Source organism: Mirounga leonina, unplaced genomic scaffold (assembly GCF_011800145.1).
Source record: "Mirounga leonina isolate KUSES-001 unplaced genomic scaffold, KU_Mleo_1.0 Mir_175, whole genome shotgun sequence".
NCBI lineage: Eukaryota > Metazoa > Chordata > Mammalia > Carnivora > Phocidae > Mirounga > Mirounga leonina.
The window spans coordinates 23,751,916-23,766,974 of NW_023270453.1; the positions used below are offsets into that span (position 1 = coordinate 23,751,916).

General features: G+C 42.0%; 1 protein-coding gene across 1 annotated transcript; it reads right to left on the bottom strand.

The window, feature by feature from the left end:
- Positions 1-3,371: 3,371 nt before the first annotated feature.
- ZNF200 (zinc finger protein 200) lies at positions 3,372-14,725 on the bottom strand. The gene is made up of 5 exons (XM_035022087.1): positions 14,557-14,725; positions 13,539-13,869; positions 12,849-12,940; positions 12,389-12,509; positions 3,372-5,454 (listed from the first exon to the last, which is right to left on the bottom strand). Exons 2-5 carry the CDS (start codon positions 13,783-13,785, stop codon positions 4,703-4,705), a joined length of 1,212 nt encoding a protein of 403 aa, XP_034877978.1. The 5' UTR covers positions 13,786-13,869; positions 14,557-14,725; the 3' UTR covers positions 3,372-4,702.
- Between the last annotated feature and the right edge of the window lie 334 nt (positions 14,726-15,059).

Below are 15,059 nucleotides of genomic sequence, written 5' to 3' on the forward strand. Positions count from 1 at the left end.
AAGTGAAAAGTCCATTGGAGTTAACTGGGAGTCCCAAAGTGTAGTGCCTCCTCATTGACTGAGTTGTGACTGTCATTGTCTGGGTTATTGCTGGGCCAGAAAACCTTTCTTTCTCCTGCTGAGGTAGTCAAGTAGTATCTACTCAAAAAGCTTCTGTTCCTGGGTGCCTGGGTGGCTCAGTTGGTTAAGTGACTGCTTTCGGCTCAGGTCATGATCCTGGAGTCCCGGGATCGAGTCCCACATTGGGCTCCCTGCTCAGCAGGGAGCCTGCTTCTCCCTCTGACCCTCTCCCCTCTCATGTGCTCTCTCTCTCTCATTCTCTCTGTCTCAAATAAATAAATAAAATCTTTAAAAAAAAAAAAAGCTTCTGTTCCTGTTGGGTCTGTAAATGATGAGGAGTGGTAGGGTGTGAGAGCTCCTCCTTCTGGTCTCCCCACTCCATTTAAAGTGACGTTTCCTGGGGTGCATGAGTGGTGTAGTCATTTGAGTGTTGGACTCTTGATCTCAGCTCAGGTCTTGATCTCAGGGTCCTGAGTTCAAGCCCCATGTTGGGCTCCATGCTGGATGTGGAGCCTACTTAAGAAAAAAATAAAGTTTCCCTTATTTTCACAATAATATTCCTTTAGTGTCCTTTTTAGGTCCAAAGGATTCATAGTGATGACCCCTTTTTCATTCCTGGCAGTAGTATTAGTGCCATTTCTCTTTTGTTAGTTAGCTTGGCTAAAGGTTTATCAATTGTATTGAACTTTTCTAAGAATCAGCTTTTGATTTTGTTGGTTTTCTCTATTGACTTCCTGTTCTTAATTTCATCGATTTCTATTGTTGTTTTTTTTTTAAAGATTTTATTTATTTATTTGAGACAGAGAGAATGAGAGAGAGAGAGAGAGCACATGAGAGGGGGGAGGGTCAGAGGGAGAAGCAGGCTCCCTGCTGAGCAGGGAGCCCGATGTGGGACTCGATCCCGGGACTCCAGGATCATGACCTGAGCCGAAGGCAGTCGCTTAACCAACTGAGCCACCCAGGCACCCTATTGTGTGTTTTTTTTTAATGGATTTTCTTCTGTTCACTTTGGATTTAATTTCCTCTTCTTTTGTAGATCTCAAGGTAGAAACTTAGATTATTGATTTTAGATCTTTCTTTTCTAATATATGCATCCAGTGCTAAAAATTTCCCTCTAAGCATTGCTTTCACTGCATCCTACAAGTTTTGGTAAGTTGTATTTCCATTTTCATTTAGGTCAAAATATTTTTTAATTTCTTGAGATTTATTCTTTGACCTGTTATTTAGAAGTGTGTTGTTAAATTTCCACAAATATTTTGGTATTTTCCAGTTATATGTTATTAATTTCTGGTTTAGTTTCACTGCGATCTAAGAGCATACTCTGTATGATTTCTATTTTTTAAAATTTGCTAAAGTGTGCTTCATGGCCCAGATGTGGTCCATCTTGGTGATGTTTCACATGCACTTGAGAATGTGTGTTCTGCTGGTGTTGGGTGAAATACTCTATAAATGTTCAGTGAAGTGTTGGAATTGAAACTGGAGTGGGCTCAGGTGAGAATGGAAAGAGGGGCGCCTGAGTGGTTCAGTTGCTTAAGCATCTGCCTTTGGCTCGGTTCATGATCCCGGGGTCCTGGGATCAAGTCCTGCATCAGGCTCTCTGCTCAGTGGGGAGTCTGCTTCTCCCTCTCCCCCTCCCCCCTGCTCTCTCAAATAAATAAAATCTTTCTAAAAAAGAGAGAATGGAGAGGATGAGACCCACCCAGCCAACTAAGATAAAAGCATTGCTTTTTATTAGTTATGTATTATACATATTTATTCATTTAGGTTGTATTTAATTTTCAGTATTCTATTTTTCCTTATATTGAGAAGATAAATTGATGGGACACGTAGTTTTTTTTAACATTGTCACAATAGATGAGTGCTAATATTCCCCTTTTGCCAAGCCAAACATATACACACACATGCTGCTCATTTAATACACCTAAGATGACATTTTGTTCTTCAAATTTATAATTCTTAGATTACTAGTAAGCCTGAAGATTCTTTCATACTTCTCGTAGCCATTCAAGCTTACCTAAAAATTGTCTGTTCATGTATTCTTATTGAAATATCCCCTTGCTGCCCCCTTCCTCCACTATCTCATCCATCTGGTCTCAGTGTAAAGGCCACTTCCCGAGTCCTCTCTGGAAAATCCACCTGTAACACTCTTCTAGAATCCTTTGCTTCCTAGCACTTGTCAATGTGGAGCTGCATATGTATTCTTTATTTTAATGAATTTCTATGTCCCCTCTCCCCTACCTCCCACCTTAAGAAATTCCATGGGTATGTGGCTTCCTTTTACAGCCCAGGGCCTTGTGCTGCATCTTTAGGGGATGCATGCCTTCAATTTGTAGTTGCTACTGGAATCGGATTATCTGGTCCTTCAGATGTTCTGACCCTTGCTGCTCTATTGGAAGACCATTCATTGTTGTGTGCTGTTTTTCATTAACTGGTTGTCAGCTCCTTATTGAGCACTTTCTCATCTAACATCTTCCCAGTGTACTCCTGTTTGGGGATGCTGACCCTGGGCATCCTGCTCTGAGCTCAAGGGTAGGAGTGAGGAACATTCTGTTCCAGACCCTCTGGGGTCCAGGGGGTAGGTGCAGGGAAGTCAGGCGCCCAGGCCCCAGCCTTGGGGACAGTAGTTGCCAATGACTTTGACTGCACGGGTCCTCATCTGCACCACAGCCCAGGGCACTGAGGGCACAGAGGGCACCTCCTGGTGTGGGGAGGGGGTTTGCGTCGTGGGAGTATCACACACCGAAAGGCCTTGAGGACTGTGTGGTCAGACCTTTTCATAGGGGACAGAACAGTCTTGCCCCATGGACCCCACCCTCTCCAGTCACTGCTTGGCAGCCAATTAGTCTTTGTTTTCTAGGTGTGATAACCAGGCAGACCCCAGCCAGTCTTCTCAAGAAGTAAGAGAATAACATTGCTGGCAGCCAGTTTTGTCCCTGTTTTTTAAAGGGTACTGTAGGCTCAAAATACAAAGTTGATAAAGGACAGTTTTTATGTGCCCTTTAAGTGTTTGAATTAGGACTCAGGACTGAACTGTATCATCAAAGGTCCTTTTTTAGTATGCTTCGAACCAAAACAAAGCTTAAAACTACATGTTTAAAAAATAAAAAAGAACAAAACTATTATTTGTGGGTGGTATAATTTTGAACCACAAATTGAGAAACTGAGAAATTACTGAAGATTAACAACATTCAATGAGGTGGCTAGTTTCACAAATATATAATTAAAAATAACTCCTATAAGAACAATAATCAACTAGAAAAATACAATGAAAAAACTATTTACAATAACAAAATTGTATAGAATTTACATGAAGAAAATTAGAAAAATTTACTCAGGAATATAATACTTTAAAAAATGGAAAGGCATGTTTCTGGATGGGAAACAAAATTTATAAAGCTAACATGTTTTCTCAGACAGTTTATAGGATTAACCTATTTCAATCAAAATATCAATGTAAATAAAGCCTTAGGAAACATAAAAAAAAAAAAAGCAAAAACTGATAAAAAATCTTTAAAATAACACACCACAGGATCGGTCCCGTGAAGGCACCGCTGGCCTTGCCTCTGGGCAGACAAGTCAGGAAAGTCTGGGTATCAGGCGAAAGAACAAATATCCACTACAATGAAGACTCTGGAATCTTGTCTCCATGAGGGGCAATGTGAGCTAGCCACTGGAGACAACTGCTAAAAATAAAACACTTTGCTTGTGAGGTAGTGACCACCCATTGCCAAGGGTCTGATGACTGCTTGGAGGGGAATTAAGCACATGGTAAGGTTATTAACCAGTCATGGGTCTAAGCCAATGTCTTCATCTTCCTCTTCAGGCTCTTGGATTTCTTTTATAGGCAGGTTTTCTTCTTGGCTCATCAGAGGGACAAGATTCTGAAGAGCTTTTCCAGTAATGGGGCTGGGTGGCTGGGCCTGAGCGCCAAACTTCTTTTGGCAATGGAAAGGCATGAGAGAGCTGTCTAAGCAATAGCTGGACAAAATACAGTAAGAACAGTAGATACTTTAAAAGTATGTTGTGAAAAGTACTCCTGTAAAAGTCACTTTCACTACAAAATGCAAATGTTACTGAGATCAATTGTTTAGATCACATAAAAATGACAGAGTAAGTCTTTGACATTCAATCGCTGTATTTTCCTATATTCCAGAGTAAACAATCCCTTTCAACACTCAAGCTTTAACAGGGTATTCTTAGAAGGTTATATGAATTGCTAACAGAAGCTATTGGCTTAACAAATCAGTAGTTTGGTTCTTTCAGGGGAACACAGTTCCAGATAAGGACCTTCACATTATATTTTTAGTCTCAAGTGTGAATTCCTATGTGGGGGAAAAAATGGGTATGCTTTCCGTATACATTGAGTCACTCTGTTCACCTTGCAGGTGAGTGGCCTCCAGACTCATATTCAAAGCCATTTTGGGAAAGGGGTCTGTGGCTTCTACACTGTTGTATAAAGCTCCTTAATCCTGGATGCTAACTGAGGTATAGCCCTTGAGGATGTTTTCTTCCCTGTGAATCTTCTAAAAATTTGAGGTTTTAGCCAAGATGGGTATTTTATCCAATTTTGGCTATAATGAGGTTTTCACATATCTGTATATTTTCAGACAGCCTGGGAATTCAGAATTCCTTATGAAACATTTCAGGTTGAGGCAGGATCATCAGACTTTTCTTGATCCCATTTCTGCTTTTGGGTCTTACATGCTGAGTGGGTTTTTTCATGCCGGGTACAGTTGGACAGCCGACTAAATCTTCTCCCACATTTTTTGCAACTATATGGCCTTTCAGCCTCATGACTCTGCAGATGAAGCACAAATTCTTTGTTCTCTGGGAAGGTTTTCCCACATTCTGGACACTTAAATATCTTCTCCCTTATATGGATTCCTTCATGGCGACTCCGATGAGAGTTTTGACGAAAGTTTTTCCCACACTGAGAACATGAATAAGGTTTCTCTCCTGTATGGATTCGCTCATGTTTATTAAGGTTTGTTTTATGATTGAAGCTTTTCCCACAGTGACTACAGTCATAGGGTTTTTCTCCAGTGTGAGTCCTCTGGTGGGAAATAAGGTAAGAACTTTCATTAAACTGTTTCCCACACAGCGGGCAAGTGTACCATCTTCTTGTTCTCCGATTTCGGCTAAGTGCAATCACATTGATATCCACGTATTTTGAGAGTTCCTCTAGTGGAGTATCATTTTCAATGGTAACTAGAAGATTTCTCATTTTCCTTTGCTTGGGAATAGATGTATTTAGTCTTTCTTTATGGCAATCTGGTGATTCCTCAGAGACCACAGAATAATCTACTTCATCACAATCTGAAGTCTCCTCTCTATGATCTTCATTCTCTACAGTTTCCTTCTGAAGATCTTCACTCTCAGGATTAATGTCATTAACTGTGGAAACAAAGAGAATTTAGCAACTTTTGAGGGATATGACACCAGGTAGGAAAAAAACAAGTTAGATTTCTCATCAAACAATAATCTTGAGTGTCACAAATCTGAGGACTAGCAGATAATCATTATCAACACTCCTTTTCCACTCTTACTGTGAGTGGAATATATGACTGATAAATCTTTCTATGCAATGTGAGCACACAGTCTTTTTCTTTTTTTTTTTTTAACAAAATGAGTGGGACTACCGATGTCATATGTTTGCTTTCTGAATAGGCACTAATTACTCAAAAAGTGCATATTGATCTTATTATATCTGTGTAGAGCAGTGAGCTAAGGACCAAGGGATGAAGGACATAAATACTAAAAAGGGTACCACTCATACTCTTTAGGAGGCTAGTAAGTGAACAGTAAGATGAGTTATTTCTAGGTTTTCACTACATTAAATATTACAGTATTATAGGATTAGATAATACCATATGGTGTCCTATACTATATAGTCCTATATAGTGAAAAACTGGCAACAATTCAAATGACCAAAAATAATGAAGGCATATCATATTCACTCAGTGGGTGATTATTTGGGCATTACAGTGATTACCACAAATAACAAAATTATAAATTATGGTAGAAAACAATGTGGTATTTTTAGGGGAGGAAGGGGAGTAGTAATTGGGCAGTGGGCACAAGACGGCCTTCTGGGGTGCAAGGAATAGTCAATTTGAGTGGTGGTTAGACAAATATGTACATTTTGTGAAAATTGGAGGGGAACACTTATGATTTGTAGACTTTTCTGTATTTATACCTCCAAAAGAAGTCTGTGTGAAATAAAGAGATTATAAAGACTAGGTAACAAAGTGTAAAAAAAAAAAAAAAGTATGCCGTGAAAAGGTGGGGTGACAAGGGACCTCCAAAACTCTGGGCAACTTGCTGAAAATAAAGGGTTAAATCGACCACTTCAGTATGTGGCTGATCACAGCCTGGAATATGCATATTTGCTGGACTTTGCAGTTTCACACCAAAAGGCGTTTTCTTTTTCATTCACTCCCTTAGGTAATGAAATGCTGGGTGAAAGCAAACGGCAATAATTATCACAGCTCTTGATAGAGATTACCACACTTCTTTCAAAAGACGCTTACCAATTTTAATACTACCATCAACATGTGGGTATCAATTTTACCTAATCTTGCCAGCATTAGATTAAACTTAAAAACATTTAATGGGTATAAAATGGTTTTTCATTGTAGTTTTTTTTGTACTTTGTTATTACAAACTAGTAATTTATTGGGCTGAGACTTTTATAAATTTAAATAAATTTTACATCTTGCAAATCAATCTGTGTCAATCACTACTGATGTAAATATTTAACTGAAGTCTTCCTCTGTAACTCCACAAATTAACCATAAAAAAGTATCAAAATCTGATAAATTTTCTATTTTCTAGCCATTCCTTTATAACTTATATTTATACTTAACTCCTTTTTTTTTTTAAGATTTTTTTTTTTTTAAAGATTTATTTATTTGACAGAGAGAGACAGAGAGAGAGGGGGAACACAAGCAGGGGGAGTGGGAGAGGGAGAAGCAGGCTTCCCGCGGAGTGGAGAGCCCGATGTGGGGCTCGATCCCAGGACCCCGGGATCATGACCTGAGCCGAAGGCAGACGCTTAACGACTGAGCCACCCAGGCGCCCCAGATTTTATTTATTTATTTGACAGAGAGAGACAGCGATAGAGGGAACACAAGCAGGGGAATCAGGAGAGAGAGCAGGCTTCCCGCTGAGCAGGGAGCCCAACACAGGGCTGGATCCCAGGACCCTGGGATCACGACCTGAGCCGAAGGCAGACACCTAATGACTGAGTCACCCAGGCGCCCCTGTGGTTTACTATTTTATAGCCATTCTGAATGACCGCTTCCATCATTTTGTGTTAATTTAAGAATGCTATTGTTAAACATTCCCTGTCTACCTACTTTAAAACTATTAAAGATGTTTTTGTTGATCCTTTTAGATTTTCTAAGTACAAACCATATTTTGGTTCCATCCCTTCCCAGTATTTATTCTTTTTAAAGATTTTATTTATTTGAGAGAGACAGAGATATCGACAGAGATAATGAGAGAGAGCGCAAGTGGGCATGACAGGGCGAAGTAGGCTCCCTGCTGAGCAGGGAGCCCAACGTGGGGCTCCATTCCCGGATGCTGGGACCATGACCTGAGCCAAGGGCAGATGCTTAACCCGAATGCACCACTCAGGCACCCCAATATTTAAGCTTCTTAACTTATCTTTTTGCTTTATCCAGTTGATGATTTTAATAGTGATAGCAGGTTTCCCTATTTTGTTTTTTTTTTCTTCAAGATTTTATTAATTTATCTGAGAGAACGCACGTGTGTGAGAGAGCATGAGCGGGGTTGGGGGGGCTGGGAGGGGAAGGGACAGAGGGAGAGGGAGAATCCCAAGCAGGCTCCATGCCTAGTGTGGAGCCCAACGTGGAGCTTGATCTTACAACCCTGAGATCATGACCTGAGCTGAAATCAAGAATTGGATGCTCAATTGAATGAGCTACCCAGATGCCCCAGTGTACTAATTTTTAAGATTAAAAAAATTTTAGTAGCTAATATATGGTTCATATGGTTCAAAAATCTAAATATGAAAAGGTATATGCTAAGAAGTCTTACTCCAGTTCCTGTCTCCATCCATCTACTCATCGCCCAGATAGGTACCAGTTTTTATTAGTTTCTTTTTTTTCTTCCATGGTTTCTCTAGATGATAGATTTTCCTTTCTCCCCTCTTCTTATATAACTTACTTGATTTTGATCATTATATTCCAGTGCATGGCGATTACCATGGTATGCTGTGTGGACACATCATATCCAACTAGTCCCCTTCAGAGACACTTGGATTGTTTTCAACCTTGTGTTTTCACAAATAATACTACAATGAATAACCTCATTTGCATATTATTTTGAATGTATGCTGTTATCTGTAGGATAGATTCTCAGAAATGGGACTGCTGGATCAAAGGTAAATTCATCTTTAATATTAGATTCCCATATATAGGGAGTGTACCAGTCTGTATGTCCACCAGTATTATACCTGTATCCCAACAACTTCACTACCAATGTATTAAGTTTCTGATTTCTAGAAATCTGATAGATGAAATAAGATGGTAACTTGGTATAAGTTTAATCTGCATTTCTAATTATGAGTAGGGCTGGACATCTTTTCATGTATTTATGGGTCATTTGTATTCCTAAGTGAATCTGCTGGGGCTTTTTCTTGGTGTGCAAAGTAGGGTATGATTTGCCAAATGGCTGAGTTGTCCCAGCACCTTTATGAGCCCCTTCCTCTCCACTGCTCTTCTTCTCAATTTTCCTGGTTACTCATATTTATTTTTCCAATTGAATTAGAGATCAGATTGTCTAGTTCCAGGGAGAAAAATCCTACTGGTATTTTTTAAGGGATTACATTCACTTCATAAACCGACTTGGGGAGAACTGACGTTTTAATGTTAAATTTTACTAGTCAACATGGTATTTCTTCCCATTCATTCAAATCTACTTCTGTGTTATACTCTAGGTTCTGAAACAGGGTATATGCTAGGAAAATTATGTAATTTTTTAAAATTTATTTTTCTTTATTTTTTTCTTTATTTTTTTTTTTTAAAGATTTTATTTACTTATTTATTTGACAGAGAGAGACAGTGAGAGAAGGAACACAAGCAGGGGGAGTGGGAGAGGGAGAAGCAGGCTTCCCGCCGAGCAGGGAGCCCGATGCGGGGCTCGATCCCAGGACCCCGGGATCATGACCTGAGCCGAAGGCAGACGCTTAACTGACTGAGCCACCCAGGCGCCCCTAAAATTTATTTTTCTTTAAAGATTTTATTTATTTATTTGAGAGAGAGAGAGGGAGGGAGGGAGAGACAGCAAGCAAGCACAAGCAGGGGGAGAGGGAGAGGCAGGCTCCCTGCTGAGCAGGGAACCCAACACGGAGCTCAATCCCAGGACCCTGGGATCATGACCTGAGCTAAAGGCAGACTCTTAACTGACTGAGCCACCCAGGCACCCCTAGAAAAATTGTGTAATTTTAATTTGTATTTCCCGTGACCCAAGGTTACTTAATAGTTTAAACATTTCTTGGTGAAGGGAACTTTTTTTTTCCAATTTCATTATTACTTTCTCGTTGTACTGCACTGTGATAGATCCTATTGTGTTATTTCTACTTTTTAGAATCTACTGAGTCTGTCTTTGTTGTATAGTATGTAGTCAATCTGCATCAATCTTGAAAAGGCTTATATTCTCTTAGCACAGTAGAGGGCAGATATAACCACAGAAACTTATCTCTTTGAAAATTTAAGTGTTCTATTCTACATTTTCAGTTGTTTTATGTGATTCACTTGAACTGAGACACACAGTTTATCCTCCTCTGCCAAGGATTCTCCTGTGATTTCTGTTCCCACAAGTTCATTCCCTTACACTTTTCCCTTTCCAAACTACTTAATGTTACTATTTCAAATGTCAGCTATATACTGATGGCTCCCAAATCTCTACATCTTTACATGTGACCTCCAATTCCTAATATTCAAGTGCCCAGAAAATAATCTCACTTTATTTCCTATCATGCATTCAATCTCATCTGAAATCAAATCTATCTTCTTCCAAACTCTGCTCCTGGGTCCAAGTCCTATCTTGACCTTGTCATAGCCTTTATAGCTACAATGGTTTCATAATGCTTATCTTTTTATGTGAATGACTTATCTTTTAAAAACAAATTGGAAGCTTTAGAGGGCAGGAATGGGGCACTATGTATCATTTTAACCCACTGATAATCAACTCCAGAATCCAACTCTACCTAAGGACACAGCAAGTAGCATTTATTAAATGTTGGTTTAAATCATCAGCTTTTGGGTATGGGTGAGGATTGGGCCTGAGAGCTTCAAGGTCCATGACCAAAGTGTTCCTGGAATTGGCAACATACCCACCAACCAGTCACCTAAAATATATGCTAATTTTACCCAAGACTGAGAAAAACTCAGTGTAATAAATCTGATCTGTTTATGCTTATCTCTAAAATAAGAAAATATTAGGGTTGCCTGGCTAGCTCAGTTGGTAGAGCATGCTTGTTGTCAGGTTGTAAGCTGGAGCCCCATGTTGGGTGTAGAATTTACAATAAATAAAAAAATAATAAATAAATGTGTGTACACACACACATATATATACATATATATAATATATAAAATCTTAAACAAATATTACATAAAATAACTTGTGGGAAATTAAGCAGGCTCTCTATGTACCACACTACCCTGACCACACAATGTAAGACAACTACGGAGTTCAACACTCATGGATTTGATTTTTGTTACCCCAGCAACTCACAAAACCCACTTTCTGTTCCACTTCAGCCTCAGAAGCAAACAGCCCTGAAGGCAAAGTAAAAAGTATTAGGCACTCAGCAAAATGATTTTTGAGGGTTCCTGACTCTAGGTTAGCAGTGCATTCGTAGAAAAAGGCTGAATCATCTCTTAGCTTACAGAGAAGCTGCTGCCAGATGAGTTCATATGTAGTTTCATATAAGAATACTTTTTAACCATTACTGGGAAATAAGCACAAATGAAGAAGGCCCCATTCACCAACCATATAGGCAATTCACTGAAAAAGTTATGAGAAATGCAGCAAGAAGGCAGTATAATTCTGGGCTAAGACTGAAAGCTCTGATGTTAGACTCTCTGAGTCCAAATCCCTGCTCTGCTACCTACTGCTGTGTAACATTTAGCAATTTTTCTGTTTTTGTGTGTGGTTTGTTTTTTTTTTTGGTGGGAAAGAAAGCAAAATTTATTGAGCAATAGTACGAGGCTCCTGAAGAGGGAGGGGACCTGAGAGGGTTGCCCAAACTTCAGCAATTTCTTAACATTTTTCTGCTTCAGTTCTGTCATCTGTAAAATAGTAATAATTCCTATATTCTACAGTACTTTTGTGAGAAATGTATGTGATAATAAATGCATGCGAAGCACTCAGACTAGTGCCTCGTACATAATGGCACATGGGTGCTTGATAAGTGCTAGATATTATTCCCATCAACATGGGATATATTTTCATTCACACTAGTAGACTTCACAGCTACTAGACATCAAGGGAAAAAAAGACTTAGAAGAGTCCGGGGTCCAATGAAAACACTAATTTAAAATACACCTGTTGGGGCGCCTGGGTGGCTCAGTTGGTTAAGCGACTGCCTTCAGCTCGGGTCATGATCCTGGAGTCCCTGGATCGAGTCCCGCATCGGGCTCCCTGCTCGGCGGGGAGCCTGCTTCTCCCTCTGACCCTCCCCCCTCTCATGTGCTCTCTCTCTCATTCTCTCTGTCTCAAATAAATAAATAAAATCTTTAAAAAAAATAAATAAATAAAATAAAATACACCTGTTGGGGGACTAGCACTAAATCCAGAAAATGGACTCAGAAACAATCTGCCTGCATTTTCTACCTGTTTGAATATCTGACGTCAGTACATCAGCTGCAGGTCTTGCTTACCAAGACAAGTCTCCTCAGCCCTTGCTGCCCTAAAGATATAGGAAAAATGGCCGCCACAGCTGGTGTAGGCTCTGCCACATGGGATAGAACAAAAATTAAACGTGTGTGACCATATACTTAGCTAGTGTTAATCAGGTCTTTAAAAAGTCCGACAGAAGGGGCACCTGGGTGGCTCAGTTGGTTAGGCAACTGCCTTCGGCTCAGGTCATGATCCCAGAGTCCTGGGATCGAGTCCCGCATCAGGATCCCTGCTCAGCGGGGAGTCTGCTCCTCCCTCTGACCCTACCCCCTCTTGTGCTCTCTCTTTCACTCTCTCAAATAAATAAAATAAAATCTTTAAAAAATAAAAAAAATTAAAAGTCTGACATAAGAATGTGCTTTTTCCACAGCATTCAATATGAACACACAAGATTTCTTACCCAGTAACATCATCTCCCCAACATTGTCTTCCTTCTCTGAGGTGGGCTGTTGAGTAGCATCCAGGCTCACACATTCTTCTTGGGAATGAAATATATTCAAATCCTCAAGGACCACCAGTTCCTGAAAGAGCAATAGGCCCCCTTCCTCTTAATAACAGAGGTTCTTTGGTTCTTTGACAGCTCTGCTGGCAAAGAAGACTGAAACCCAACGATCAGGGAAGGGAAGGTGAAAGGGGACTATAAGTTCCACGCAGATGCAGCACGGACCAGAGAGCCAGACTCAGAGAGGAGCCAAAGGACAAGCAGAAGAGAAATATCCAAGGAGGCAGTGAAAAACAAGCCCACTCCCCTTACTGACTCCCAAGAGTGTGTTTTTATACATGGGTTGGCTGAGCAGGGAGGGCTGAAAGAGCAGAGAAGGTGATGTACTCAAAACAGTGAATGGGAAAACCAAACCCACCTCAGGCTCAGTTTTCAAATACAGCGACACTGTGTCCTGTTTCTGCTGGATTCCTTCTCTGGGCAGAAGCTTCACCATGGGATGAGGTTGCACTGGGTAAAGAGGAAGCTGTAGTTAATGGAAAAATCAGTGACTCTAATCTGGGAACCCTAACCACACCTTAAGGCCTCCCTGTCCTCACTCCTTCCGAAGGCAACTTATGGCTTTTTCTGCTTCTGTGAGCCCAGGAAGAGTTCAAGCCATAAACCACAGGATCTTGAACCTATATAGGGTCTCCTCATTATGAAAAGAATGATTCTCTTAAGAACTTTTAAAATTCCCATTACTACTAAAGGGAAGGCTGGAGGAGGATAATGTCTGAAAATGCCCACAACAAGCACAAAATTTCCAAAATTCCACATAAACTGCAGTCAATTCAACAATTCATCCACATTTCTTTATCCAAAAATGATATACACCCTCCCAACGTTTGGGTAAAACTGACACTGTTTATTCTATGGGTTTACACACACCCAGCAATCCAAACTCCAGCTTGAGAAAAAAACACTCCCTCTCCCCAACAGGTTGACACTAGAATCAACTTTTTTCAATACCCACTATCCTAACTTGAATTCATTACTAACATAAAAACCTATTTCAGCCCCTAGTACCATTCCCTTCTCTTCTAGTGAAACAGCATGTGCTTCTTACGTCTGTTCTGAAAGTTTGAGCTCACATCCTTCATAATAACCAAAGTCTCCTTGACTTTCTGATTGGGCTGGACCAGGCTTGGCTTGGGCAAGAAGGTGAGGAAGTGCTCCAGAACCAGCTGGTGGATGGTCTTGGGCCCACTAGTAGCATCTCGAAGTAGGTCTTGGCCCAGCTTGGAGTCCGGAGGAACTCTCAGTATAAAGGACCGCTTTGGCTTTAGGGGCATTGGAACCACTTTTGCAGCCATCACGCCTTGCAATCACACACCACACTCGTTTTGCAGAGCTTCAGGAGTCACCTCTTACTGAAGGAAATCTGTCAGAGAGCCGAGCTGCAGATGAGAGAAACCATGGTTTACCCACAAAACCAGGTCCAATATACGGCCAGGATAGTGAGGCCACATGAAATGTAAAGCGGAAGGAAAGACAAGTTGTGTGAGGAACTCCTAACTGAAACGGAAGGTCGCTGAACTAGACACTCATAGCAAGGCCTGAGAGGAAGCTCTGAGAACGAAAGCCGGAGAATATCCAAACCCCAGGAGTCATTCTCCTGAGAAACATGAAGTGCAAGCTCCACTGGGAAGAGCAATGGGCTAGAAGATAGGAAACCTGGTGTCCAGTACCAAGGGCATCTGCTTAGAAGTTGGCCTAGCCATTAAATGAAGCCGTACTGCGCACCTTGGACCGCGGGGCCCTCGGATGCCCTTCCGGGGGCAGTTGATGGCTCAAGGAGCAAACGCAAGGCAGCACGATTAGTCCATACGCGGCCTGCTGACTCCTTTCCGCCATGAAAGCCCTGTTGAGAGCGGCGAGGGACCAACAGTGGGGCCCAGCTGGCCAGGCCCATTCCGGAGCCTCTCCCACCGGCCAAGGAGTACCTTTAACACAAAGCCCAGGCGGCGGCATTGCCCGGGGTACGTTCCCGGCTCCCTAGCCGGGCAGGCTCCCCCAGCAACGGACCAAGCTCTGCTCCCTAGAGGCCACCTCAGCCTGGTTCCCGCCCTCGCGGAGCCTCTCACCTCTCAGGGGCTCTGCCGCCCCTGGGCGCTCGCAGGGGACGGCCCAGAGACCCCGGCGCAGAGAGACCGGGAAACTAGGCGCGAGAGGCCGAGCCCTCCCCTCGCCCTTCCGAGTGTCCTCACAGGCCGCCGGTGACTATTGGCGTGAGGAACCGTCAGTTGGGGAGGACGGCCGGAACACGGTGCCTTCTGGGAGGCCGGGCGCCTCCGCAGCCGATACGTCACAACCGGTGCCTCGTTTCCGGTTCGGAAGCCTGGTCTCCCAGCTCGGAGCCGTCAGGCTGGGCTTGAGAAAGCGATGCTCGAGGACGACAGGCAGAGCTCTCAGCGCCAGAGGGAGAACGGGCTGGAGGCAACCGCTGTTTCTGTGGCTCTATCTGGGAGACGGAAAGCAGAAATTTAGCTTCAGTCCTCCATGACGAGCTGGCTCGTCTCCAGGTACTGGCGGTGTAGCTCCATGGACTGCTGGGAAATGTAGTTCGGCTCCAAACAGCTAATGGGAG